This window comes from Oncorhynchus clarkii, chromosome 13 (assembly GCF_045791955.1).
Source record: "Oncorhynchus clarkii lewisi isolate Uvic-CL-2024 chromosome 13, UVic_Ocla_1.0, whole genome shotgun sequence".
NCBI classification, from domain to species: Eukaryota; Metazoa; Chordata; class Actinopteri; order Salmoniformes; family Salmonidae; genus Oncorhynchus; species Oncorhynchus clarkii.
This window is the reverse complement of record NC_092159.1, coordinates 50,337,678-50,362,148: the sequence shown is the minus strand read 5'-3', so window position 1 is coordinate 50,362,148 and position 24,471 is coordinate 50,337,678. Positions and strand designations below refer to the sequence as shown.

Here is a 24,471-nt window from a genome sequence, read left to right as displayed (position 1 = left end):
CCCCTGTTTCTCTCTTCCTTTCCCCTGTTACTCACTTCCTTTCCCCTGTTTCTCTCTTCTTTTCCCCCGTTTCTCTCTTCCTTTCCCCCGTTTCTTCTTCCCCGTTTCTCTCTTCCTTTCCCCCGTTTCTCTCTTCCTTTCCCCTGTTACTCTCTTCCTTTCCCCTGTTTCTCTCTTCCTTTCCCCTGTTACTCACTTCCTTTCCCCTGTTTCTCTCTGTTCTTTTCCCCTGTTTCTCTCTTCTGTTTCTCCTTTTCCCCTGTTTCTCTCTTTCTCTTTTCCCCTGTTTCTCTCCTCCCCCCGTTTCTCTCCTTCTTTCCCCCCGTTTCTCTCTTCCTTTCCCCTGTTACTCTCTTCCTTTCCCCTGTTTCTCTCTTCTTTCCCCCGTTTCTCTCTTCTTTTCCCCTGTTTCTCTCTTCCTTTCCCCTGTTTCTCTCTTCCTTTCCCCTGTTTCTCTCTTCTTTTCCCCTGTTTCTCTCTTCCTTTCCCCTGTTTCTCTCTTCCTTTCCCCTGTTTCTCTCTTCCTTTCCCCTGTTTCTCTCTTCCTTTCCCCTGTTTCTCTCTTCCTTTCCCCTGTTTCTCTCTTCTTTTCCCCTGTTTCTCTCTTCCTTTCCCCTGTTTCTCTCTTCCTTTCCCCTGTTTCTTCTTCCTTTCCCCTGTTTCTCTCTTCCTTTCCCCTGTTTCTCTCTTCCTTTCCCCTGTTTCTCTCTTCCTTTCCCCTGTTTCTCTCCTCCTTTCCCCCGTTTCTCTCTTCCTTTCCCCCGTTTCTCTCTTCTTTTCCCCAGTTTCCAATCATCTTGTTCTCTATTTTCCAGCTGCTTCTCTCATCTGTCTGAAGACCACCCTGGGGTGTCCAAGGCCCTCCACTACACCTGCCCTCCCTCTTGCCCCCTCCCTAAACTCCTAGACACCCCCATGGACTCCTCCTATCTCGTCCTACTACTCTAGACCTTGCCTTGCCGCACCCTAAAGGTACCTCACAATTACCTGGGCCCTGTCACTCAGCCAGACTCAATGAGACAACCAATCAGTTGTTATCACCACAAGCAGAGAGCCAATCAGGTGTTTGCTAGACGCAGCAGAGCTATTCCTATTGTAGCAATACATCCAAAGGAGCTAATTCGGTGAAGCCAGGAAGTAGAGATGAGGAAGTAGCAAGGTACAGAGTGACAAGCCGTTAACCAACCAAACACAGGCTTGTTAGTGATGACTGTGACGTCTTATTCATAGGGAGGTGAGGTACAGAGGAGAGAGAAGGGTAACAGAGTGCCACCATTCTGCTTGCCTGTCAACCAACCTCTCTCACATAGTGACAGGAGAAAAGGACAAGGACACAAACATAAGAGAGAGACCAAGGGCCAAAGCTAGGCAGAGAGAAATAGAGAGAGAGAGACAAAAGAGAATAGAGTGCCCTTCACACCTTACCTCATACAAGCATACACACTTGAAACTAAATTCTGTGGGCTCCTTGAAGCAAATTCTCCCAGAACAATCCCACACTCTCCACCGACACCCACCAACTTTCAGCTAACACCCCATACACTCTCCGGCCTCAAGATGATGTGCGAGGTGATGCCCACCATCTCTGAGGATGGGCGTGGCGGGAGTGGGGGAGGGCCTTCCTCTCCGGGAGGGAGTGGCGGGGGAATGGGAGGCGGTATGGGGGGTGGGTACGGGGGCAGAGGGGAGCCCCGGGGCGGAGGTGACGAGGGGGGCAGCACAGGGAATCTGGAATCTCTGATGGTGAACATGCTGACGGAGAGGGAGAGGCTGCTGGACAGCCTGAGGGAGACCCAGGACAGTCTGGGGACAGCCCAGCTTCGACTCCGAGACCTGGGCCATGAGAAGGACTCCCTCTCAAGACAGCTGTCTATCGCCCTACCACAGGTACACACGGGGAGGGGGTGTGTGTCTGTGTGTGTGTGTACATTTGTGCGTCCGTGTTTGCGTGTGCACTTGCGTATGTGGCTGCCTGTGTGTGTGTGTTTCTGTGTGCATGAGTGTGTGTCGTATGTGTGTTTACATACTAAGTGTGAGATCTGGAGAAATAATCTATAGAGACCTTTCTGTTGCCTCGCTGCAAACACATTGTAAGTGTGAAAAAGAGAGAGTGAGTGTATACTGTGCATTCGGAAAGTATTCAGGCCCCTTGACTTTTTTCACATTATGTTACTTACAGCCTTATTCTAAAATTGATTAAATTAAATATTTCCCTCATCAATCTACACACAATATCCCATAATGACAAAGTGAAAACAAATTTTTAGAATAAAAAATAAACTAAAATACCTTATTTACATAAGTATTCAGACCCTTTGCTATGAGACTCCATCCTGTTTGTTTGGGATCAGGTGCATCCTGTTTCCATTGATCATCCTTGAGGTGTTTCTACAACTTGATTGGAATCCACCTGTGGTAAATTTAATTGATTGGACATGATTTGGAAAGGCACACACCTGTCTATATAAGGTCCCAAAGTTGACAGTGGCCTCCATCATTATTAAATGGAAGAAGTTTGGAACCATCAAGACTCTTCCTAGAGCCAGGCCAAACTGAGCAATCGTGGGAGAAGGGCCTCAAGAACCCGATGGTCACTCTGACAGAGCTCAAAAGTACCTCTGTGGAGAAGGGAGGACCTTCCAGAAGGACAACAATCTCTGCAGCACCGCCAATCAGACCTTTATGGTAGAGTGGCCAGATGGAAGACACTCCTCAGTAAAAGGCACATGACAGCCCGCTTGGAGTTTGCCAAAAGGCACCTAAAGGACTCTCAGACCATGAGAAACAAGATTCTCTGGTCTGATGAAACCAAGATTGAACTCTTTGGCCTGAATGTCAAGTGTTACGTCTGGAGGAAACCTGGCACCATCCCTACGGTAAAGCATGGTGGTTGCAGCATCATGCTGTGGGAATGTTTTTCAGTGACATGGACTGGGAGACTAGTCAGGATCGAGGGAAAGATGAACAGAGCAAAGTACAGAAAACCTGCTCCAGAACGCTCAGGACTTCAGACTGGGGAAAAGGTTCACCTTCCAACAGGACAATGACCCTAAGCCCACAGCCAAGACTACGCAGGAGTGGCTTCGGGACAACTCTCTGAATGTCCTTGAGTGGCCCAGCCAGAGCCCGGACTTGAACCTGATCGAACATCTCTGTAGAGACCTGAAAATAGCTGTGCAGCGACGCTTCCCATCCAACCTGACAGAACTTGAGAGGATCTGCAGAGAAGAATGGGAGAAACTCCCCAAATACAGGTGTGCCAAGCTTGTAGCGTCATACCCAAGAAAACGCGAGGCTGTAATCGCTGCCAAAGGTGCTTCAACAAAATACTGAGTAAAGGGTCTGAATACTTATGTAAATGTTATATTTCAGTTTTTTATGCTCAGACGTTATCATGGGTTCTGGTTTTATGTTGCTTCTCTTATCCATACTGAGCTATCCTGCTGTCTACTGGACTCACCAATGAGCTGTTCAGTTTTTTACTGAGTTGTTCCATCTGTACTTAGCTGTTCCGTCTGTTCTTGTTGGTATGTGGTGGTTCCTGCTCCTACGGACCACTTCTGGTGCATACTGAGCAGGGCTGTGGCTGAATCATGACTTAGACTTCATGACAGACTGTTACATATTATTGGCGGTTCCATTCGATTGAGTAAAGACCTCTATAATACCCAGACTTCTATAATACCCAGGCCAATATTAGCCCACATCCTTATGCCCGTGGAGTAATCATTCTAGTGTGACTGACACCACTGAACATGCGAAAATGACTCCATCTTGGATTTCAGACAGGCAGTCTCCCTGGATGCCTAAGTGGAGTGATGCGGTTTATTTTGTTAGAACCCATATGTTCTCTGAACTATTGAAAGCAATAACAGATGTGATAGGACAATGTGTTCTTACTGAGAATGACTGGACATTAAAGGGTCATATTACCTCACTGAGAGGGGGATCAATATGGTGCACACATCTATGGACACATACATGATGCGAGCAGCACAGAGCGCTGTGATAGATTCAACACTAGCGCTAGCAGCACAGAGCGCTGTGATAGATTCAACACTAGCGCTAGCAGCACAGAGCGCTGTGATAGATTCAACACTAGCGCTAGCAGCACAGAGCGCTGTGATAGATTCAACACTAGCGCTAGCAGCACAGAGCGCTGTGATAGATTCAACACTAGCGCTAGCAGCACAGAGCGCTGTGATAGATTCAACACTAGCGCTAGCAGCACAGAGCGCTGTGATAGATTCAACACTAGCGCTAGCAGCACAGAGCGCTGTGATAGATTCAACACTAGGGCTAGCAGCACAGAGCGCTGTGATAGATTCAACACTAGGGCTAGCAGCACAGAGCGCTGTGATAGATTCAACACTAGGGCTAGCAGCACAGAGCGCTGTGATAGATTCAACACTAGCGCTAGCAGCACAGAGCGCTGTGATAGATTCAACACTAGCGCTAGCAGCACAGAGCGCTGTGATAGATTCAACACTAGCGCTAGCAGCACAGAGCGCTGTGATAGATTCAACACTAGGGCTAGCAGCACAGAGCGCTGTGATAGATTCAACACTAGCGCTAGCAGCACAGAGCGCTGTGATAGATTCAACACTAGGGCTAGCAGCACAGAGCGCTGTGATAGATTCAACACTAGCGCTAGCAGCACAGAGCGCTGTGATAGATTCAACACTAGCGCTAGCAGCACAGAGCGCTGTGATAGATTCAACACTAGCGCTAGCAGCACAGAGCGCTGTGATAGATTCAACACTAGCGCTAGCAGCACAGAGCGCTGTGATAGATTCAACACTAGCGCTAGCAGCACAGAGCGCTGTGATAGATTCAACACTAGCGCTAGCAGCACAGAGCGCTGTGATAGATTCAACACTAGCGCTAGCAGCACAGAGCGCTGTGATAGATTCAACACTAGGGCTAGCAGCACAGAGCGCTGTGATAGATTCAACACTAGCGCTAGCAGCACAGAGCGCTGTGATAGATTCAACACTAGGGCTAGCAGCACAGAGCGCTGTGATAGATTCAACACTAGGGCTAGCAGCACAGAGCGCTGTGATAGATTCAACACTAGGGCTAGCAGCACAGAGCGCTGTGATAGATTCAACACTAGCGCTAGCAGCACAGAGCGCTGTGATAGATTCAACACTAGGGCTAGCAGCACAGAGCGCTGTGATAGATTCAACACTAGGGCTAGCAGCACAGAGCGCTGTGATAGATTCAACACTAGGGCTAGCAGCACAGAGCGCTGTGATAGATTCAACACTAGGGCTAGCAGCACAGAGCGCTGTGATAGATTCAACACTAGCGCTAGCAGCACAGAGCGCTGTGATAGATTCAACACTAGCGCTAGCAGCACAGAGCGCTGTGATAGGTTCAACACTTGCGCTAGCAGCACAGAGCGCTGTGATAGATTCAACACTAGGGCTAGCAGCACAGAGCGCTGTGATAGATTCAACACTAGCGCTAGCAGCACAGAGCGCTGTGATAGATTCAACACTAGCGCTAGCAGCACAGAGCGCTGTGATAGGTTCAACACTAGCGCTAGCAGCACAGAGCGCTGTGATAGATTCAACACTAGCGCTAGCAGCACAGAGCGCTGTGATAGATTCAACACTAGGGCTAGCAGCACAGAGCGCTGTGATAGATTCAACACTAGCGCTAGCAGCACAGAGCGCTGTGATAGATTCAACACTAGCGCTAGCAGCACAGAGTGCTGTGATAGATTCAACACTAGGGCTAGCAGCACAGAGCGCTGTGATAGATTCAACACTAGCGCTAGCAGCACAGAGCGCTGTGATAGATTCAACACTAGCGCTAGCAGCACAGAGCGCTGTGATAGATTCAACACTAGCGCTAGCAGCACAGAGCTCTGTGATAGATTCAACACTAGCGCTAGCAGCACAGAGCGCTGCGATAGATTCAACACTAGCGCTAGCAGCACAGAGCGCTGCGATAGATTCAACACTAGCGCTAGCAGCACAGAGCGCTGTGATAGATTCAACACTAGGACTAGCAGCACAGAGCGCTGTGATAGATTCAACACTAGGACTAGCAGCACAGAGCGCTGTGATAGATTCAACACTAGGGCTAGCAGCACAGAGCGCTGTGATAGATTCAACACTAGCGCTAGCAGCACAGAGCGCTGTGATAGATTCAACACTAGCGCTAGCAGCACAGAGCGCTGTGATAGGTTCAACACTAGCGCTAGCAGCACAGAGCGCTGTGATAGATTCAACACTAGCGCTAGCAGCACAGAGCGCTGTGATAGATTCAACACTAGGGCTAGCAGCACAGAGCGCTGTGATAGATTCAACACTAGCGCTAGCAGCACAGAGCGCTGTGATAGATTCAACACTAGGGCTAGCAGCACAGAGCGCTGTGATAGATTCAACACTAGGGCTAGCAGCACAGAGCGCTGTGATAGATTCAACACTAGCGCTAGCAGCACAGAGCGCTGTGAAAGATTCAACACTAGCGCTAGCAGCACAGAGCGCTGTGATAGATTCAACACTAGGGCTAGCAGCACAGAGCGCTGTGATAGATTCAACACTAGCGCTAGCAGCACAGAGCGCTGTGATAGATTCAACACTAGCGCTAGCAGCACAGAGCTCTGTGATAGATTCAACACTAGCGCTAGCAGCACAGAGCGCTGTGATAGATTCAACACTAGCGCTAGCAGCACAGAGCGCTGTGATAGATTCAACACTAGCGCTAGCAGCACAGAGCGCTGTGATAGATTCAACACTAGCGCTAGCAGCACAGGGCGCTGTGATAGATTCAACACTAGCGCTAGCAGCACAGAGCGCTGTGATAGATTCAACACTAGCGCTAGCAGCACAGAGCGCTGTGATAGATTCAACACTAGCGCTAGCAGCACAGAGCGCTGTGATAGATTCAACACTAGGACTAGCCGCACAGAGCGCTGTGATAGATTCAACACTAGCGCTAGCAGCACAGGGCGCTGTGATAGATTCAACACTAGCGCTAGCAGCACAGAGCGCTGTGATAGATGCAACACTAGCGCTAGCAGCACAGAGCGCTGTGATAGGTTCAACACTAGCGCTAGCAGCACAGAGCGCTGTGATAGATTCAACACTAGCGCTAGCAGCACAGAGCGCTGTGATAGATTCAACACTAGCGCTAGCAGCACAGGGCGCTGTGATAGATTCAACACTAGCGCTAGCAGCACAGAGCGCTGTGATAGATGCAACACTAGCGCTAGCAGCACAGAGCGCTGTGATAGATTCAACACTAGCGCTAGCAGCACAGAGCGCTGTGATAGATTCAACACTAGGACTAGCAGCACAGAGCGCTGTGATAGATTCAACACTAGCAGGGTTCATTGAGTGCGTCTGCTCAGAGTGTGCCGCCACTGCTGAGAAAGAGAGAGGGAGAGTGGAGAGAGAGACAGATTGATAGAGAGAGAGGGCTGCAGAGTGAGAATAAGAGCATGGCACAGAGAGAGAACTGGTGGTGTGAAACACACACACAGACTAACGAATCAGGCCAATTTGCATATTGCTGCATACTAATGATGGAGCTTCTGGCATCTATTCTTAGGTGTTCTGGGTTATCACATGGAGAGATAGAGATGGATGAAGGATTGTGAGGATGAGAGCGGAGAAGGCTGAGTGAGAGGATGAGAGGGAGAGATGGAGGCTCGGTACAGTCGCGACACCTTGAGGTAGTTTATGATCACATTGTGTCTTGGACTGTGGAGGGGGAGTGAGACAAGGATAGTAGAAAGAGAGAACTAGAGAGAGAACGCATATAATTGTGGGATATTGGTGCCAAAAGCTGTCTTTTCAGCTAGAATCAATCCCAGAATTCCAAATTCCTATGGGTCTGCTGTGTACCATCTGTACATCACCCCTAACTTTTCCCCTGTCTTCTTTTCCCTTTTTCCCCTGTCGTCTTTTCCCCTGTCGTCTTTTTCCCTTTTTCCCTTGCCTTCTTTTCCCCTGTCGTCTTTTCCCCTGTCTTTTTCCCTTTTTCCCCTGTCTTCTTTTCCCCTGCCTTCTTTTCCCCTGTCGTCTTTTTCTCTTTTTCCCCTGTCGTCTTTTTCTCTTTTTCCCCTGTCGTCTTTTTCCCTTTTTCCCCTGTCGTCTTTTTCCCCTGTCTTCTTTTTCCCCTGTCTTCTTTTCCCCCTTTTCCCCTGTCTTCTTTTCCCCTTTTTCCCCTGTCGTCTTTTTCCCCTGTCGTCTTTTTCCCCTTTTTCCCCTGTCGTCTTTTTCCCCTGTCTTCTTTTTCCCTTTTTCCCCTGTCGTCTTTTTCCCTTTTTCCCCTGTCGTCTTTTTCCCGTCTTCTTTTTCCCTTTTTCCCCTGTCGTCTTTTTCCCCTGTCGTCTTTTTCCCCTGTCTTCTTTTTCCCTTTTTCCCAAGTCTTCTTTTTCCCCTGTCTTCTTTTTCCCTTTTTCCCCTGTCGTCTTTTTCCCAAGTCTTCTTTTTCCCCTGTCGTCTTTTTCCCTTTTTCCCCTGTCTTCTTTTTCCCTTTTTCCCCTGTCGTCTTTTTCCCAAGTCTTCTTTTTCCCCTGTCGTCTTTTTCCCTTTTTCCCCTGTCTTCTTTTTCTCTTTTCTCCTCAATCAGTAGTTACCACTGATGTGCACACTGACAGCCCAGTCCCTAATCTTCCTACCAGTCCACTGAACACAATAATCAACAGTGTTATGTTATAATGCTCCAGGGCATGTAGAATTACACCATATACTGGAAGAGCTGGACTGAGCACCAATGTCTCCCAGTGGCTTGTGGAAACGCCCATGATTCAGTCTTCACATGCTCCAGGACACGGGAGGTTGCATGCCTTTCCTTACTGTGACACTGATAGTGAATGTGTGTCACGGCTTGGTCACGCACGGGTAAAGTCCATCTGAGCCAAGATGGCCGTCAGGACAGAGGATGGTACAGTGTCATATGTGGCCATATGTCAGCCTAGCCTACACAACATGGCTGGCCCTGCCATGGCCATGAGGAATGGCCATGAGGTGTTCACTGGAGTGTTATGAGCAACCCAGGTCAGGAACATAGACATTATCTGCTCCCAGATATACGTAGTTGGAAACTCAACGTCATACTATAGTCGACTCAGTGATCAGTGGAGGCTGGTGGGAGGAGCTATAGGAGGACGGGCTCATTGTAATGGCTGGAATGGAATGCATGGAATGGGGTCAAATGTGGTTTCCATATCTTTGTGTGTGATCCCCTTCTATTTATCCCATTTTAGACATTACAATGAGCTCGTCCTCCTATAGCTCCTCCCACCAGCCTCCACTGTGTGTGTATGTCACACCAGTGTGTCACAGGTCTGTAATTTAAATGTTAATTTTTTTCTTGTTGAAATGTTTTTGTGCTTAATTGTGTCTTGTTGAACTGTTTGTAATTGTGCTGTATGTATGTGTGCTAATGTACTGTATATGATTATGGCTACATACAGTGTATTGTGAGTAACGTCGCCCCCTTGTGTCTCTGCAGGAGTTTGCAGTGCTGACCAAAGAGCTGAATGTCTGCCGGGAGCAGCTGTTGGAGAGAGAGGAGGAGATAGCAGAACTCAAGGCAGAGAGGAACAACACACGGGTTAGTGTGTGTGTGTGTGTGTGCGCGTGTGCGTGTGCGCGTGCACGTGTGCGTGTTGAATTGTGGGCTTAAGTGTACGTCTTTGTGTCTATTGATGTGTGCATGTCTATTCATGCACGCATATGTTTACGCTTGAGTATGTCTGTATACCTATATGTTATACAGTTCAGTCTGTATTTGTACAATACATTCACAGATTTCAAAACACACTGTGTGCCCTCAGCCCCCCTACTCCACCACTACCACATCGACAGTACTAAATCCATGTGTGTGTATAGTGCGTATGTTTTTGTGTGTGTAAGTGTCTGTGCCAATGTTTGTTGTGTCACAGTCCCCGTTGTTCCATAAGGTGTTTTTTTTAATCTGTTTTTCAAATCTAATTTTACTGCCTGTGTCAGTTACTTGATGTGGAACAGAGTTCCATGTAGTCATGGCTCTATGTAGTACTGTACGCCTTCCGTTGTCTGTTCTGGACTTGGGGACTGTGAAGAGACCTCTTGTGACATGTCTTGTGGGGTATGCATGGGTGTCCGAGCTGTGTGCCTCCCATAGTCTGTTCTGGACTTGGGGACCGTGAAGAGACCTCTTGTGACATGTCTTGTGGGGTATGCATGGGTGTCCGAGCTGTGTGCCTCCCATAGTCTGTTCTGGACTTGGGGACTGTGAAGAGACTTCTTGTGGCTTGTCTTGTGGGGTATGCATGGGTGTCCGAGACAGACAGCTCAGTGCATTCAACATACCTCAATACCTCTCATAAATAAAAGTAGTGATGGAGTCCATCTCTCCTCCACTTTCTGCCAGTAGAGATTGACATGGGTATTATTAATATTAGCTCACTGTGTACATCCAAGGGTCAGCCGTGCTGCCCTGTTCTGAGCCAATTGCAATTTTCCTAAGTCCTTTTTTTGTGGCAGCTGACCACACGACTGAACAATAGTCAAGGTGCGACAAAACTAGGGCCTGTAGGACCTGACTTGTTGATAGTGTTGATAAGAAGGTAGAAACTAGGGCCTGTAGAACCTGCCTTGTTGATAGTGTTGATAAGAAGGTAGAAACTAGGGCCTGTAGGACCTGCCTTGTTGATAGTGTTGTTAAGAAGGTAGAAACTAGGGCCTGTAGAACCTGCCTTGTTGATAGTGTTGTTAAGAAGGTAGAAACTAGGGCCTGTAGGTCCTGCCTTGTTGATAGTGTTGTTAAGAAGGTAGAAACTAGGGCCTGTAGGTCCTGCCTTGTTGATAGTGTTGTTAAGAAGGTAGAAACTAGGGCCTGTAGGACCTACCTTGTTGATAGTGTTGTTAAGAAGGTAGAAACTAGGGCCTGTAGGACCTGCCTTGTTGATAGTGTTGTTAAGAAGGTAGAAACTAGGGCCTGTAGGACCTGCCTTGTTGATAGTGTTGTTAAGAAGGTAGAAACTAGGGCCTGTAGGATCTGCCTTGTTGATAGTGTTGTTAAGAAGGTAGAAACTAGGGCCTGTAGAACCTGCCTTGTTGATAGTGTTGTTAAGAAGGTAGAAACTAGGGCCTGTAGAACCTGCCTTGTTGATAGTGTTGTTAAGAAGGTAGAAACTAGGGCCTGTAGAACCTGCCTTGTTGATAGTGTTGTTAAGAAGGTAGAAACTAGGGCCTGTAGGACCTGCCTTGTTGATAGTGTTGTTAAGAAGGTAGAAACTAGGGCCTGTAGGACCTGCCTTGTTGATAGTGTTGTTAAGAAGGTAGAAACTAGGGCCTGTAGGACCTGCCTTGTTGATAGTGTTGTTAAGAAGGTAGAAACTAGGGCCTGTAGAACCTGCCCTGTTGATAGTGTTGTTAAGAAGGTAGAAACTAGGGCCTGTAGGACCTGCCTTGTTGATAGTGTTGTTAAGAAGGTAGAAACTAGGGCCTGTAGAACCTGCCTTGTTGATAGTGTTGTTAAGAAGGTAGAAACTAGGGCCTGTAGGACCTGCCTTGTTGATAGTGTTGTTAAGAAGGTAGAAACTAGGGCCTGTAGGACCTGCCTTGTTGATAGTGTTGTTAAGACGGTAGAAACTAGGGCCTGTAGGACCTGCCTTGTTGATAGTGTTGTTAAGAAGGTAGAAACTAGGGCCTGTAGGACCTGCCTTGTTGATAGTGTTGTTAAGAAGGTAGAAACTTGGGCCTGTAGGACCTGCCTTGTTGATAGTGTTGTTAAGAAGGTAGAAACTAGGGCCTGTAGGACCTGCCTTGTTGATAGTGTTGTTAAGGTAGAAACTGGGGCCTGTAGGACCTGCCTTGTTGATAGTGTTGTTAAGAAGGTAGAAACTAGGGCCTGTAGGACCTGCCTTGTTGATAGTGTTGTTAAGAAGGTAGAAACTAGGGCCTGTAGGACCTGCCTTGTTGATAGTGTTGTTAAGAAGGTAGAAACTAGGGCCTGTAGGACCTGCCTTGTTGATAGTGTTGTTAAGAAGGTAGAAACTAGGGCCTGTAGGACCTGCCTTGTTGATAGTGTTGTTAAGAAGGTAGAAACTAGGGCCTGTAGGACCTGCCTTGTTGATAGTGTTGTTAAGAAGGTAGAAACTAGGGCCTGTAGGACCTGCCTTGTTGATAGTGTTGTTAAGAAGGTAGAAACTAGGGCCTGTAGGACCTGCCTTGTTGATAGTGTTGTTAAGAAGGTAGAAACTAGGGCCTGTAGGTCCTGCCTTGTTGATAGTGTTGTTAAGAAGGCAGAGCATTGCTTTATTACAGATGGACTTCTCTCCAATTTAGCTACTGTTGCATCAATTTGTTTTGACCATGACCGTTTACAATCTAGGGTTACTCCAAGCAGTTTAGTCATCTCAACTTGCTCAATTTTCACATTATTTATTACAAGATTTAGTTGAGGTTTAGGGTTTAGTGAGTGTTTTGTTCCAAATACAATGCATTTAGTTTTAGAAATATTTAGGGCAAACTTATTCCTTGCCACACACTCTGAAACTAACTGCAGCTCTTTGTTAATAAGTGTTGCAGTCATTTCAGTAGCTGTAGTAGCTGACGTGTTGAGTGTTGAGTCATCTGCATACATAGACACTCTGGCTTTACTCAAAGTCAGTGGCATGTCGTTAGTAAAAATGGAATACCCTGGGGAATTCCTGATTCTAACTGGATTATATTTGAGAGGCTTCCATTAAAGAACATCCTCTTGTGTTGTGTTAGACAAGTAACTCTTTATCCACGTTATAGCTTGGGGTGTAAAGCCATAACACATACGTTTTTCCAGCAGCAGACTATGATCGATAATGTCAAAAGCTGCACTGAAGTCTAACAAGACAGCCCCCACAATAATTTTATCATCAATTTCTCTCAGCCAGTCATCAGTCATTTGTGTAAGTGCTGTGCGTGTTGAGTGTCCTTCCCTATAAGCATGCTGAAATTCTGTTGTCATGTAGATCAGATCCTTATTCCAAGTGGCCCCTGCTCTCTGTGTGTCTAGCTGCTGCTGGAGCATCTGGAGTGCCTGGTGTCTCGTCATGAGCGCAGTCTGAGGATGACAGTGGTGAAGAGGCAGGCCCAGTCTCCTGCCGGGGTCTCCAGCGAGGTGGAGGTCCTCAAGGCCCTCAAGTCCCTGTTCGAACACCACAAAGCCCTGGATGAGAAGTGTGTGTGTGTGTGTGTGTGTGTGTGTGTGTGGGTAAAGGGCTGGACAAGAAGGTCAGTCTGGGTGCTAAATGGAGGAGTGAGTGGGCTGGCTCCACAGGATTTCAGTTTCTGTACTAACATTCACCTCTCTCTCTCCCCTTCACTCCCACTCTCTTTCTCCCTTTCCACTATCTCGTCTTTCTCTCCCCCTCTGTCTGTCTTGGACCTCCTTAGGTGCGAGAGAGGTTACGTGTGGCTCTGGAGCGAGTGACTGTTTTAGAGGAAGAGCTGGAGTCCTCCTCAAATGAGGTGAGTTATCCTCCTCTGCTCGTTCTCCTTTTCCTCTGTCCGCAGATAAAGCATATTTTCTAAACCTTCCTGTTCTCCATCTCTACCTAGTGCCATTCTCTACGAGACCAAATCAAAAGACGCCAACAAGGCTTAGAAAATGGGAAAGAGGTGAGGGGATTTATGCTGTATTGGCTGAAGTAAATGTTGAAGTATTAGTGTCTCATGTGCTGCATAGTTTGCTTGGAGTTTAAGGAGTCGCATCACATTGTAACGGTTTTCTTCTATCTCCTCTTCTGATGAAGAGGTAGAACAAGGATCGGACCAAAATGCGGCGTGTAGATTGCGATCCATGTTTATTAAACAAACGTAAAACACGAATCAAAATACAAACACTACAAAATAATAAACGTAATGAAAACCGAAACAGCCTAAACTGGTGCAAACTAACACTAAGGACAATCACCCACGACAAACTCAAAGAATATGGCTGCCTAAATATGGTTCCCAATCAGAGACAACGATAAACACCTGCCTCTGATTGAGAACCACTTCAGACAGCCATAGACTTAACTAGAACACCCCACTAGCTACAATCCCCATACATACACACCACATACAAAAACCCATCCCACACCCTGGCCTGACCAAATAAATAAAGATAAACACAAAATACTTTGACCAGGGTGTGACAGAACCCCCCCCCTAAGGTGCGGACTCCCGAACGCACCTCAAAACAATAGGGAGGGTCCGGGTGGGCGTCTGTCCATGGTGGCGGCTCCGGCGCGGGACGTGGACCCCACTCAATCAATGTCTTAGCCCCTTCTCCTCGCGTCCCTGGATAGTCCACCCTCGCCGCCGACCATGGCCTAGTAGTCCTCACCCAGAACCCCACTGGACTGAGGAGCAGATTGGGACTGAGGCAGCTCGGGACTGAGGGGAAGCTCAGGAGTGAGAGGAAGCTCAGGAGTGAGAGGAAGCTCAGGAGTGAGAGGAAGCTCAGGCAGGTTGATGAATCTACCAGATCCTGGCTGGCTGGTGGTTTCGGCAGATCCTGGCTGACTGGCAGATCCTGGTCGACTGGCAGATCTGGAAGATCCTGGTCGACTGGCAGATCTGGAAGATCCTGGTCGACTGGCAGATCTGGAAGATCCTGGTCGACTGGCAGATCTGGAAGAGTCTGGTCGACTGGCAGATCTGGAAGAGTCTGGTCGACTGGCAGATCTGGAAGAGTCTGGTCGACTGGCAGATCTGGAAGAGTCTGGTCGACTGGCAGATCTGGAAGAGTCTGGTCGACTGGCAGATCTGGAAGAGTCTGGTCGACTGGCAGCTCTGGCTGCTCCATGCTGACTGGCTGCTCCATGCTGACTGACAGCTCTGGCTGCTCCATGCTGACTGGCAGCTCTGGCTGCTCCATGCTGACTGGATGCTCCATGCTGACTGGCAGCTCTGGCTGCTCCATGCTGACTGGCTGCTCCATGCTGACTGGCAGCTCTGGCTGCTCCATGCTGACTGGCTGCTCCATGCTGACTGGCTGCTCCATGCTGACTGGCTGCTCCATGCTGACTGGCGGCCCTGGCTGCTCCATGCTGACTGGCGGCCCTGGCTGCTCCATGCTGACTGGCGGCCCTGGCTGCTCCATGCTGACTGGCGGCCCTGGCTGCTCCATGCTAACTGGCGGCTCTGGCGGCTCCTTGCAGACTGGCAGCTCTGGCGGCTCCTTGCAGACTGGCAGCTCTGGCGGCTCCTTGCAGACTGGCAGCTTTGGCGGCATCCTGCAGACAGGCAGCTCTGGCGGCTCCTTGCAGACTGGCAGCTCCTTGCAGACTGGCAGCTCCTTGCAGACTGGCAGCTCTATGCTAACTGGCAGCTCTATGCAGACTGGCAGCTCTATGCTAACTGGCAGCTCTATGCTAACTGGCAGCTCTATGCTAACTGGCAGCTCTATGCTAACTGGCAGCTCTATGCTAACTGGCAGTTCTGAACAGGCGGGAGACTCCGGCAGCGCTGTAGAGAAGGAAGGCTCTAACAGCGCTAAACAGGCGGGAGACTCCGACAGCGCTGGAGAGGAGGAGGGCTCCGACAGCGCTGGACAGGCGAGGCGCACTGTAGGCCTGATGCGTGGTGCTGGCACTGGTGGTACTGGGCCGAGGACACGCACAGGAAGCCTGGTGCGGGGAGCTGCTACCGGAGGGCTGGGGTGTGGAGGTGGCACAGGATGGGTTAGACCGTGAAGGCGTACTGGAGATCTTGAGAGCGGTGCTGGCACAGGACGTGCAAGGCTAGGGAGGTGCACAGGAGGCCTGGTACGTGAGACTGGCACCATCTTCACCAGCCGACTAACACGCACCTCAGGACGAGTATGGAGCGCTGACCCAGGTGCCATCAAATCCCTGACACGCTCCGTCGGGCGAATTCCATGTTTAAAACACCAACACAGCAACTCCCTCATTTCTCTCTCCTCCAATTTCCCCATTAACTCCTTCACAGTCTCTGTTTCGCTCACCTCCAACACCGGCTCTGGTCTCCTCCTTGGCTCCTCACGATAAACAGGGAGAGTTGGCTCAGGTCTGGCTCCTGACTCTGCCACACTCTCCCTGAGCCCCCCCCCAATAAATTTTTGGGGCTGACTATGGGGCCTCCGTCCGCGCCGCCTTGCTTGCTTCGCAAACTCCATTCTCCTATATCCTTCCGCGCACTGCTCCATCGAATCCCAGGCGGGCTCCGGCACTCTCCCTGGGTCGACCGCCCACCTGTCTATCTCCTCCCAAGAAGTATAGTCCATACTGTACTCCACTTTGGGCTGTTCCTGCCTGTTGACACGCTGCTTGGTCCGTTGGTGGTGGGTGATTCTGTAACGGTTTTCTTGGTGAGAAGGAGAGTCGGACCAAAATGCGGCGTGTAGATTGCGATCCATGTTTATTAAACAAACGTAAAACACGAATCAAAATACAAACACTACAAAATAATAAACGTAATGAAAACCGAAACAGCCTAAACTGGTGCAAACTAACACTAAGGACAATCACCCACGACAAACTCAAAGAATATGGCTGCCTAAATATGGTTCCCAATCAGAGACAACGATAAACACCTGCCTCTGATTGAGAACCACTTCAGACAGCCATAGACTTAACTAGAACACCCCACTAGCTACAATCCCCATACATACACACCACATACAAAAACCCATGCCACACCCTGGCCTGACCAAATAAATAAAGATAAACACAAAATACTTTGACCAGGGTGTGACACACATTTCCATCTTTACATGATCTTGTCTTTCCCTTGTCGTTTTCCTCTCCTTCTTCCTCTCACAGCGGCTGCCCAATGGACCCTCCTCCATCCTGGAGGATGGAGAGATTGACAGAGAGAGACAGAGAGAAACAGAGATAGAGCGGCAGAGAGCAGAGCTGGCCCAGCTGAAAGAAAGACTGGCCCTCATGTGCAGACAGGTGAGTGACAAATAGAGATAACTAACAGTTTGAGTCATACATACACCAGACATACATGTGTTTTAAGGAATATGACTTTCATAGATGTGATACTGACCCAGATGGTGCGTTCTTGTGTGTAAATATTATGTCACTCTCCAGGTTGGGGAGATCGAGGAACAGTTGACTGCAGCTAGGAGGGAGGTGACCAAGTCAGAGGAAGCCAATCAGAAACTGCAGAGGGATGTGAAGGAGGTGAGCTCTACTTCCCAATTGGTTGAAAATACATGTGTGTGTCAGCATCTCATTGCGATAGAGAAAAATGTTTGTCTGTTTTCCCTACTCTATTAGCGAAATGTAACAGTTTCCTGTGGCAACAGAGCCATTTTCCTACTTGGCAGCAATAACTGCTACTGTACTATACTGTATGTGTGAGACTTACCCTGTAGCCATGGCAACAGTATCACTAGTAAACAGGCAAGCGTGTGGATAGAAGCTAGCGCTGTCACTCACACAGCCACCTCCTCCTCCTCCTCCTCTCCCTCCCATTCCTCCTCCTCCTTCTTCCCTCCCCCTCCTCCTCCTCCTCCCTCCTCCTCCCCCTCCTCTCCCTCCTCCCTCCTCCTCCCCCTCCTCGTCCTCCTCCCCTCCCTCCTCTCCCTCCTCCTCTCCCTCTCACTCTCCCTCCTCCTCCCCCTCCTCTCCCTCTTCCTCTCCTTCCTCCTCCTCCTCCTCCACCTCTCCCTCTCCCTCCTCCTCGTCCTCCTCGTCCTCCCCCCTCTCCCTCCTCTCCCTCCTCCTCCTCCTCTCCCTCCTCCTCCTCTCCTTCCTCCTCTCCCTCCTCCTCATCCTCCTCTCCTTCCTCCTCTCTATCCCCCTCCTCTCCCTCCTCCTCTCCCTCTCCCCCCTCCTCTCCCTCCTCCTCTCCCTCCTCTCCCTCCTCCTCCTCCTCCTACCCCTCCTTCTCCTCCTCCTCCTCTCCTTCCTCCTCCCCCTTCTCTCCCTCCTCCTCCTCCTCCAGGACTTGTGCAATAACATCTGTCACTTGGCAGAGACGTGTTTCCTCTGTCAACAACTTCCTTCTACTAACCATTATCATACTTCAGCTACAGTTCTAGTGGTTTAGCCAGCAGCGCCAAGTGTCTTTGATCATGGCTGACTTTTATGTTTTTCTCCCTCTTTCTATTTCTCTCTTTTCCTCTGTCTGTCCCTCCCCCTTTCTCCTCTCTATCAGGCTCTTTGTCAGAGAGAGGACATGGAGGAGAGAATAACTACTTTAGAACGCAGGTAAATACAACTGTCTATCCACCCCCCCTGAATACACCAGGGAATGTCTTTTGCCATAGGCAATTGTGTCTGTTGTGTTCAGTTGTACGACATTGCCTTCAAGATGTGTCTGCTGTATGTCATTGTGCTGTGTGCCTGCAGGTACCTAAGTGCCCAGAGGGAGGCGACGTCTCTCCACGACATTAAAGACAGGCTGGAGAATGACCTGGCCAGTAAAGACTCCCTCTACAGGCAGGTGGGTGAAGCGACCTGCTTTCTCCTGGTTGTTTCTGCTAGTGGAGAGGATTGGTAGTTTAGCAATGATAAAAGCTCTGCATTTTGCGTTCAGGGTTAAGAATTATTTTTGTTACTGACTGTGAGGTTAAATTCCTTCTCCTCCTTCTCTTCCTCCTCCTCATCCTCCTCCACTCCTGCAGAGTGAGGAGAAGAACAGGCAGCTCCAGGAGCGTCTAGACGATGCCAAGCAGAAGCTGCAGCAGACCCTGCAGAGGGCCGAGACGCTGCCTGAGATAGAGGCCCAGCTCGCCCAGAGAGTGGCTGCACTCAACAAGGTACACCACCTCCACTAGGTGTGTGTGTGTGTGTGTGTGTGTGTGTGTGTGTGCGTGCATCCATCCAAGTGTAAAATTGACAGCACGCTCAAATCAAATAAATATCAAATCAAAATCTGAAATAAATCAATAGTTGCTACGAGCCCTGCATGATAATGGATGCTGCTTCATCACACTATTCATCATATTGTTCACATTGTAGTTCAGCCTCAGGTGCAGAACATGTCAAGAGCTCTATGATAATTGATTGCTTGTATCATAAAACTGTAATTTATAACAAACATGATTGTCAAGGAGATGTAAATGTCTCAATCATCAGCATAACCCTAAAGAACCAATTATGTAGTACTTGTTGAGGCAAGTTGGCTGAAATGTCACTCCAAATAAGATTCATGTACACTGACCTCAGTGGAGGCTCCTCAGAGGAGGAAGGGGAGGTGTCACGCGGGACTAGGTGGGTGAAGGAATCAGGCACAGAGAGTTCCACTGGGGAAAAGTGCTCTTTAATACGGCACACAAAAATGACAAGCCTAACAACACAGGGCGCGGACAACAAAGTGACTACCCAAAAACACAGGGTGCCAAGTCCAGAAAATATAACCACCTCTACCTAAAACGCACACACGTAACATAAAGACAATCCCGCACAAAACAAGGGCAGGTACACGTACTTAAAATAGGGAAGCTCATTAAGCCATACAAAAGAACAAAGGTGAAACTAATAAGACAATACAAACAGACGAACGAAAACACTAACCGCACTAACCGTGAGGCCCTCTCTATCTCCGCGTCCACCTCCCATACTACCGGTGCCACGAGACATTAAGGTGGAATGATGGGAGTTAGCTTAACGGACCGCTTCTCGGTATCATAGAGGCGGGACAGCGCGTTGGCTTTGGTGTTTTGGAAGCCTTTCCGGTACGAGATGGTGAACCGAAACCGAGTAAAAAAACATGGCCCATCTAGCTTGACGTGGATTTAGTCTCCTCGCTGCCCGGATATACTTGAGATTACAATGGTCAGTCCATATGAGAAAAGGGTGTTTCGCCCCCTCAAGCCAATGTCTCCACACCTTCAGAGCCTTGATGACAGCTAACAACTCCCGGTCCCCCATAGTTCCGCTCCGCCAGACCGAGCTTCCTCGAAAAGAAGGCACAAGGGCGGAGCTTGGGTGGCACGCCCGAGCGCAGGGACAGCACGGCCCCGACCCCATCCTCGGACGTGTCCACCTCCACTATGAACGCTAAAGAGAGGTCCGGATGCGCCAACACGGGCACATTGGTGAACAGCTCCTTCAGACGACTGAAAGCTCTGCTGCCTCTGCTGACCAACGCAAGCGCACCGGTCCTCCCTTCAGCAGTGAGGTAATGGGAGCAGCCACCTGACCAAAACCCTGGATAAACCTCCGGTAGTAATTGGCAAACCCTAAAAACTGCTGCACCTCTTTCACCATGGTCGGAGTCGGCCAATTACGCACGGCTGTAACGCGGTCACACTCCATCACCACCCTGGAGGTGGAAATACGATAACCCAGAAAGGAAACGGCCTGTTTGAAGAACACACATTTCTCCGCCTTGCAATAAAGGTCATGCTCCAGCAGTCGCCTGAGTACCTTACGCACCAGAGACACGTGCGCCGCGCGTGTGGCAGAATAGATCAAGATGTCATCGATGTACACTACCACTCCCTGCCCGAGCAGGTCTCGGAGAATCTCATCTACGAAGGATTGGAAGACGGCTGGAGCATTTTTCAACCCATATGGCATGACGCGGTACTCATAATGGCCAGGTGTAGTACTAAATGCGGCTTTCCTCTCATCTCCTCCCCGGATACTCACCAGATTATACGCACTCCTCAGGGCCAGTTTTGTGAAGAAGCGCGCCCCGTGAAGTGATTCCACCGCCGTAGCGATGAGAGGTAGTGGGTAACTAAACCCCACTGTGATGGAATTTAGACCTCTATAATCAATGCACGGACGGGGACCTCCCTACTTCTTCTTCACACAAAAGAAGCTCGAGGAGACGGGTGATGCTGAGGGCCGAATGTACCCCTGTCCCAGCAATTCAGCAACATATGTCTCCATAGCTACTGTCTCCTCCTGGGACAAGGGGTACACGTGAGTCCTAGGAAGTGCAGCGTTCTCCAGGAGGTCTATCGCGCAGTCCCCTCGACGATAGGGTGGTAATTGGGTCGCCTTCCTTTTACTGAAGGCGATAGCCAAATCGGCATATTTAGAGGGAATGCGCATGGTGGAAACCTGGTCTGGACTCTCCACTGTAGTCGCACCAACGACAACTCCTATACACCTGCCTGAACACTCCTCTTGACCTTAAGAGCCCCATGTCGCCAGAAAATCACCTGGTTGTGCTGAGCTAGCCAGGGAATTCCCAACACCACTGGAAACGCAGGTGAATCTATAAGGAACAGACTAATCTGCTCCTTATGACTCCCCTGCGTTACCATGTCCAGCGGCACCGTGGCCTCCCTGACCACTCCTGACCCTAATGGTCGGCTATCTAAGGAGTGCACGGGGAAAGGTAGCGACACAAGGGGAATCCCTAGCCTTAACACGAGCCCCCGATCCATGAAATTCCCAGCTGCGCCTGAATCGACTAGCGCCTTATGCTGTAGAGAGGGAAAAAACCCAGGGAAAGAGGTTAACACATACATATGACCGACAGGAAGCTCTGGGTGAGTCTGGTGCTGACTCACCTGGGGTGATCGAGTAGTACTCCGCCTGCCCTCCCGACTCCCAGACGAGTTCCTCCAGCACCGGTCGGCCGTGTGTCCTCGCCGACCACAACTGGTGCAGGAGGAAACTCCTCCTCCAGTCCTCCTCGAAGCCGCCCCCCCTAACTCCATAAGGATAGGAGCAGGAGGGCCGGGAGGTGGAAACGACAGGACCTGTTCCGAATGCCCGCGGGCAGCCAGCAGGTTGTCAAGACGGATGGACATGTCGATGAGCTCATCCAGCGTGAGGGTGGTGTACCAACACGCTAGCTCCCTCTAGACGTCCTCCCTGAGGCTACATCGGAAATGGTCTATCAAGGCCCTGTCGTTCCACCCCGCTCCTGCAGCCAAGGTCCTGAACTCCAGGGCAAAGCCCTGCCGTTCCACCCCGCTCCTGCAGCCAAGGTCCTGAACTCCAGGGCAAAGCCCTGCCGTTCCACCCCGCTCCTGCAGCCAAGGTCCTGAACTCCAGGGCAAAGCCCTGCCGTTCCACCCCGCTCCTGCAGCCAAGGTCCTGAACTCCAGGGCAAAGTCCTGTGCGCTCCTCGTCTCCTGATGCAGGTGGAACAGCCGTTCACCCGCGGCACGACCCTCTGGTGGATGATCAAATACAGCTCGGAATCGGCGGGTGAATTCGGGTTAGTGATCCCTCGCCGAGTCTGGGCCATTCCACACTGTGTTTTCCCACTCTAGGGCTCGTCCAGTCAGACAGGAGACGAGGGCGCTCACGCTCTCTTCCCCGGAGGGAGTAGGAGGTAAAGTAGCCAGGTAAAGTTCAAGTTGTAGGAGGAACCCCTGACACCCAGCCGCCGTTCCATCATACTCCCGTGGGAGCGCCAGACGAAGAGCCCCGGAGCCGGATGCGGTAGCAGGGGCAGGAGGTGCTGGAGGAGGGGGTGCTGGAGATGAGGTGGGAAGGCCACTCCTCTCCCATCGATCCATCCTCTCCATCATTAGATCCATCGCTGAACCAGTCCTGTGGAGAACACTGGTATGATGGAGGACCCTTTCCTCCATCGATGGGAGAGGAGGTGCGGCTGCTCCTGCTGATTCCATGTTGTTTAGGTGCGGGATTCTGTCACGCGGGACTAGGTGGGTGAAGGAATCAGGCACAGAGAGTTCCACTGGGGAAAAGTGCTCTTTAATACGGCACACAAAAATGACAAGCCCAACAACACAGGGGCGGACAAATAAGTGACTACCTAAAACCACCTCTACCTAAAACGCACACACATAACATAAAGACAATCCCGCACAAAACAAGGGCGGGTACACGTACTTAAAATAGGGAAGCTCATTAAGCCATACAAAAGAACAAAGGTGAAACTAATAAGACAATACAAACAGACAAACGAAAAAGGGATTGGTGGCGGCTAGTAGGACGGTGACGACGACCGCCGAGCACCGCCCGAACAGGCAGGGGAGCCAACTTCGGCGGAAGTCGTGACAGGAGGACCATCCTCCTCAGTGAATTTCATAAAAAATAAAAATTGTAAAACATTTAAGTTACCCTTTTTAGATAAAACTATACTAAATATAATCACATGTCACCAAATAATTGATTAAAACACACTATTTTGCAATAACATCACTCTGTAATGTAGCACCATGGTAATGTAATACCAATGTAGCACCATGGTGTAGCTGGGGGACAGCTATTCTCCTCTGGGTACATTGACTTCAATACAAAACCCCCAAAATGGTTCTCACCCCCTTCCATAGACCTACACAGTAATTATGTCAACTTCCGGAGGACGTCCTCCAACCTATCAGAGCTCTTGCAGCAAGAACTGACATGTTGTCCACCCAATCAAAGGATCAGAGAATTAATCTAGTACTGAAAGCATAAGCTACATCTAGCTAGCACTGCAGTGCATACATGTGGTGAGTAATTTATTTTTGGTAACAGAAAAATACTGCATGATAGCTGACTCAAAGAGAGAGAAAGACAATAGTTGAACAGTTTTGAACAAATTAATTTATTCCACTTTCAGTTTCACTTACTTAGCTAGCAAATGCAGCTAACTAGTTTAGCCTACTCAAACTCCCTGCTCAAACAGAGGGATGCTATGTTAGCTAGCTGGCTATGACTATCCAACATAACACTGGAACTCTTCCAAGTCAAGGTAAACTTTTACTAATTTATTGCCATCGGGGCCCGCCAGTATAATGTTACTTCGTGACTGTAGCGGGTTTACTATTGTGTTAGTTGTATTAGCTATGTTAACTATGACGTTACTTTAGCTAATAGGGTGACAACATGTAGGCTATGAGTAGTGGTTATGATATGGTTTGGCTTGGAAAGGTTTTTTCGCCTGGTCACATAGGGGGACAAGGTGAGAGGAGGAGAGCGCATGGATGCAAGAAGGAATACAAAGTGGCTGCTATGAAAGTGAACTGTGTTTACGCGTGATCAGGGGTGTATTCATTCCGCCGATTCTGTTGGAAAATGTTTCTTAAACGGAAGTAAATCGAACAAAACGGGTATGAACAATCCTGAATTTGTTCAATAGAAACTATTGTTTGCAACTGTTGGACTAATAATTACACCCTATATCAGCTAGATGCAGGCAAGAGTGTGGAAGGCGGTATTGAATGTGTCACTGTCTGTCCATGTGTCACTGTCTGTCACCTCAAAATATTCTCTCGACCTGTGTACACCTACGTTGTAAACTTTCATTCATAGGCTAAGTTGTAGCAACCTTATGAGGTTATAGGTCAAATTTGAGTATCCTGTAGTAGCCTAAACCTATCGCTGTTACATTGAACTGGGTGAATGTAATATGAATGACAGTCATCCAATATGCTGTAATAGAAATAAGGCCATGCTCATGAAAAACAAAATCTTAAACAGCTTAGACCGCCACTGTCTGACATCTGCAAACAGATCAGAAGTGAATGTGTATGCTAGAAAACATCCTACTGTGATTGACTATGATCTGCACAGACAGGAGATCACTTAAATCAAACGTTTTACCCAACCCAAGGTTGCGCAGTCATAATTATGTTCTATCAACATTCTGACAT

At 49.2% G+C, this 24,471-nt stretch overlaps 1 protein-coding gene across 1 annotated transcript in view; it reads left to right on the top strand.

The window, feature by feature from the left end:
• Window positions 1-1,494: 1,494 nt before the first annotated feature.
• Window positions 1,495-24,471, top strand: part of LOC139364989 (liprin-alpha-3-like) — a 58,840-nt gene continuing 35,863 nt past the window's right edge. The window contains exons 1-10 of the mRNA XM_071102284.1: window positions 1,495-1,887; window positions 9,478-9,579; window positions 13,006-13,173; window positions 13,386-13,460; window positions 13,551-13,610; window positions 16,763-16,897; window positions 17,039-17,131; window positions 18,111-18,163; window positions 18,305-18,398; window positions 18,580-18,714. Coding sequence (XP_070958385.1) covers window positions 1,558-1,887; window positions 9,478-9,579; window positions 13,006-13,173; window positions 13,386-13,460; window positions 13,551-13,610; window positions 16,763-16,897; window positions 17,039-17,131; window positions 18,111-18,163; window positions 18,305-18,398; window positions 18,580-18,714 — 1,245 coding nt within the window. The 5' untranslated portion in view covers window positions 1,495-1,557. The remainder of the gene's footprint in view (window positions 1,888-9,477; window positions 9,580-13,005; window positions 13,174-13,385; window positions 13,461-13,550; window positions 13,611-16,762; window positions 16,898-17,038; window positions 17,132-18,110; window positions 18,164-18,304; window positions 18,399-18,579; window positions 18,715-24,471) is intronic.